Source organism: Chrysochloris asiatica, unplaced genomic scaffold (genome assembly GCF_000296735.1).
Source record: "Chrysochloris asiatica unplaced genomic scaffold, ChrAsi1.0 scaffold00014, whole genome shotgun sequence".
In the NCBI taxonomy this organism is placed as follows: Eukaryota; Metazoa; Chordata; class Mammalia; order Afrosoricida; family Chrysochloridae; genus Chrysochloris; species Chrysochloris asiatica.
In genome coordinates, this window is record NW_006408532.1 from 155,656 (window position 1) to 160,070 (window position 4,415).

At 38.9% G+C, this 4,415-nt stretch overlaps 1 protein-coding gene across 1 annotated transcript in view; it reads right to left on the minus strand.

Annotated features, from left to right (window-relative positions):
- PDCL (phosducin-like) overlaps window positions 1-3,866 on the minus strand; it is a 10,966-nt gene extending 7,100 nt beyond the window's left edge. Inside the window, exon 1 of the mRNA XM_006834736.1 lies at window positions 3,691-3,866. Within this exon, the coding sequence (XP_006834799.1) occupies window positions 3,691-3,862 (172 nt within the window). The 5' untranslated portion in view covers window positions 3,863-3,866. The remainder of the gene's footprint in view (window positions 1-3,690) is intronic.
- Between the last annotated feature and the right edge of the window lie 549 nt (window positions 3,867-4,415).

The following is a 4,415-nucleotide window of genomic DNA, read 5'->3' on the forward strand; positions in this document are numbered from 1 at the left end:
TGTAAATCTTTACGGGAACAGAAAGCCTCATCTTTCTCCTGCGGAGCAGCTGGTAGTTTCGAACTGCTGACCTTGTGGTTCACAGCCCGATTCGTAACTACTACGCTTCCATATATATATATGGAAGCCCTGGTGGCACAGTGGTCTGAGCATTGAGCTGCTAAAAGAAAGGTCAGTGGTTCGAATCTACCAGCCACTGCTCAAGAGAAAGATAAAGCAATCTTCTTCTGTAAAGATTTACAGCCTCATTAACTCTAAAGAGCAATTCTACTCTCTTCTATGAGTAGGACAGTAGGAACTGACTCGATGGCAGTGGGTAAATATATGGATATGTACACACACACACACACACACATATATATATATATATGGAATTCTGGTGTGGAGCTGCACGGTAACATGCTAGACCGCAAGGTAAGTTTGAACCACAAAGTCAGTCGTTCAAACTCACCAGACACTGCTTGGAAACCCAACACAGGGTCGCTATGAGTCAAAACCAATTCGATGGCACAAAACAACATGCATGTGAATATGAATATACATGAATATATGAGCAGCAGGCTTCCAAAAGTTCATGGAGGAATGGAATTATGAGATAATTGAATTTTCTACAAACTGTTTGAAGCCGCCTCATAGATATATGTGCATAAGTATGTTCATAAAAAATGGACTGTATGACTGGGATCCTAAAAGCTCCTGAGCAGTCACCTAAGGTGCAACTATTGTTCTCTCCATGTGCGGACAAAAGAAGAATGATGAAAACTAAAGACACTTGGAATCAATTAGTTCAATGGATTAATGGAACACGTGAACTTCAGTCTTCATGATGCTGAGACCAAAAGAATTAGACAATGCCTGGCTACCACTAATAACTTCTCTGAAAAGGATCATGTGAGAAGGTCCTGGATAGTGAGAGGAAATATGGAACAAAACTTAAAATCATTAAAAAATCCAGGCTCACTGGTCAGAAAGTTGGAACCTTGAGACTATGGCCCTTGGTCACCCTTCAGGTCTAGAAATGAACTCACCCCTGTAACTCAATTTTTAGCCAGGCGACAGATAAGTAAATAGGGAGGGCAGCAACAGCAGTGAGGTATTCACACCACAGAATGACCAACCATTCAAGGTCAAAAGGGCAGCATTTACGCAAGAACAAAAATCAGAAGGCTTGGGAAAGCAGGAACAGAAACAAGAACCACAGGGAGAAAGTGAAAGAAGTGAGGCCACACGGAGGGGACGGCAGTCACTGAAATGAAACAGTGTATGGTTTGTTGCATGAAAAACGGATGGTCTGTTCTGTAAATCTTCATTCAAGTCACATAAAAAGTGAAAAAAAAGTAAAGATGAGAAGATGAGGGGACAGGCAAACTACAGTGCTGAAAAGGAAACAAACTGAGCATAATGAAAGGGAATGTTGACTTATTGCGATAAATGTAACTAACACCACCAAATTCTTTGTGTGGAAACTGTCAAATGGGAACCTAACTTGCTGCGTAAACTCTCACCAAGAATTCAATAAAACATTACTTAAAAACAAATGGGCTAGAAAAATACATAAACTATTGCCAATGGTTGACCCTAGCTTGTGAAATCAGGGGGAACTGAAAAGACAACTTTTCACTTTTTACTTTTGACACTTTTGTATTATTTGAACTTGTTACAGTTTTATTATTGTCCTGTTATGCATGCCCACGCCCCCAACACTGCAAGACCATTACATATCCCTGTCCCTTGCCTTGTGACTTGCAGTGTCTCCTACAGAATGAGTACAGATATCCCCACCCACTGCTATTAGACTTGGCCATGAGACTTATGGCAGCTGTCTGGTCTGAGCAAAAGTTCAGAAATGACAAGATGTATGAAGTAGAAGTAGAGCTGCCACTAACCCACAGCATGTAACATTAATAAAAAATACATCTTTGTAGTCACAGGAGTCTGGCGGACATTTGTTACTACAGAAAAACATACAAATCTCTATGAATAAAACTTTAAAACACTAAGAAGGATTTGAATACATGAAAAAAGCAATACCATGTAGCTTAGCAAGAAGACCTAACATCGCAAAGTGTAGATTATCACAAAATTAATCTATATATTTAATGACTTCCCAGTGAAAAATCACAGACACACATATGTGTTCATGCTCCTAAATTTGCTTTGGAAAAGTAAGAGCAAAAATTAGAAAAATGCTGATACAGAAAGTATTAAAGTAAGATTAATTCTGCCAGATGCTAAAATATAATTCACCACCACAATAAGCAGGAACTAGACAAATCAATGAGAGACTACAAAAGTACAGCTAAAGACCCACATAGAAACAGAAATTCAGTACATGATAAAACTGACATTGCAAATCAAAGGAGAAAGGACAGCTAATTCAATAGACAGTGTTGAACATCTGGGTAGCAAAATGAAAATAAGTTGGACCTCTACATCAAACCTTGCACTGGAATAAATTCTAAATGATTTATATGTCTAAAACGTGAAATCATAAAAACACACATGTAAAAAAGCATGGAAGAATCTTTTTTATAATCTTAAAGTGAAGAAAAGAGAAAGAACAAAACATTACAGCTATAAAATAAAACTTTCAAGTATATAAAAAGAAAAATTTCCTGCAAGGAAAAGAACATAAAGTCCAAAGACAATCAAATGGGAAAAATTATGTACAACTCCAAACCAACACCAAACCCACTGTCATCGAGTTGATTCCGACTCACTGGAATTCTGTACAGCGTTTCCGAGGTTGTAAATCTTCACAAGAGTAGAAAATCTCATCTTTGTCTAGCAGATATACAGCTCATCAGACATTAATTTCTTAAGTATATTGTTGTTGTTGTTAGTCGGTTCTGACCCATAGCAACCCTGTGTAGGGTTTCCAAGGAGCAGCTGATGAGCTTGAACCACCAACCTTGTGGCTCAAACGCTTTCGCAGTCCAGCACCTTAGCCCAAAGTACTACACCAGGACTCCTTAAGTTTATAGAGTGCTAGAGTGCCTCAAAAAAAGAAATAAATAAAACAAACCACCACCCAATTTTTAAAATGAGCAAAGGATTAAAAAATATGTCTTAAATTTATTAAGAGAGGATCAATCTCACTCGTACAAGGAAAGACTGAAGATAGCAAAGATCAAAACATCTGACAACATAGTATGAGGGCAAGGGTACAGGAAAATAACATACTGCACTTTAACTGTCAGCAATTTGGCAATACCAAGAAATAAAAATGCCATTTCAAGGAATTTATACTGTCATCTATTCATACCTGTAATCTAGGCAATATCAAACAAGTAGTAATTTTGAGGAAGATTCAACGCCAGGCCAGTATGTGTAAGAAATCATGCTGCTATTCACACACATTTGTATTGCACAGTAAGAAGGCTAGAAAAACGCAAAGTGAACTGGTGGTGTTATTAAGTGCCGTCAAACCGGTTCCCACACATAGCGACTCTGTACAGGGTTTCCAAGGAGTGGCTGGTGAGTTTGAACCGCCAACCTTGTGATTCAAGCAGACTTTGCAGTTCAGTGCTTTATCCCACAGAGTCACACCAAAACTCCAGTGAAATGGTAACACTACATTATTTCTGAAATGGGGCTCAAATTACAAAGAGGTGAACAGAAATTTCTGACTGATCTGTATTTAATGGGCATTTTAAAAACCTGTTCCCAGAGCTCAGAGTTATGCAGTACCTGTATTAACTGAGATGCCTTCACCGTTCAGCTCAGACTCTACAGGCATCGAACTACCTGCCAGGGCACCCCTGTCTCTGTCTTTGTCCTCGTGGTCGCTGTCCTCATCCTCGCTGCTACTGTAGTAGTACTGCAGCTTTTCTCCCAGCAATTTATCATCCAAGGTCGTCATGGTGCCTAGAAGAGGGCAATATATCAAGCTTTCTGCTGGCTTGAGCTAAACAGACATGATTCTATTAGATAGATTCAATATATTAAGATTCAAGTTACAGGACCCTATAAATGATTTTTCTCATAACCAGAATCTCAGTGAATCTCTTCCATGACTCTGGGAAACGGTGCTTACTATGCTCTTTTAATAGAAAGTAAAACAGGCTAAGAAAAAGAAAGTTTCTTTGCAAACTACAGAAAATAGTGGTTGAGATCAGACCCTGGGGCTACTGGACTCTGAGACACTGTCTTCTGAATAATGTACATTTGTACTAGTACACTGGTTAGGAAGACTCTAGTATACTGACTAGGGACTTTATCTAAACTTACTTTTAGATTTTCCTACCAACTAAAACTTCTGGGCAATTTCAAAACTAGGTAAGAATCCCCAAGAAAATCTCCAAAAAGATGCATCAAGAGTATGATGCTGAGTTGCTTTGTGCCTAAATCAATCACCTCCGAGTCCTGGCTTCAGTATCCTAGACAGCACACTCAAGGATTCTCTCTACAGTCCT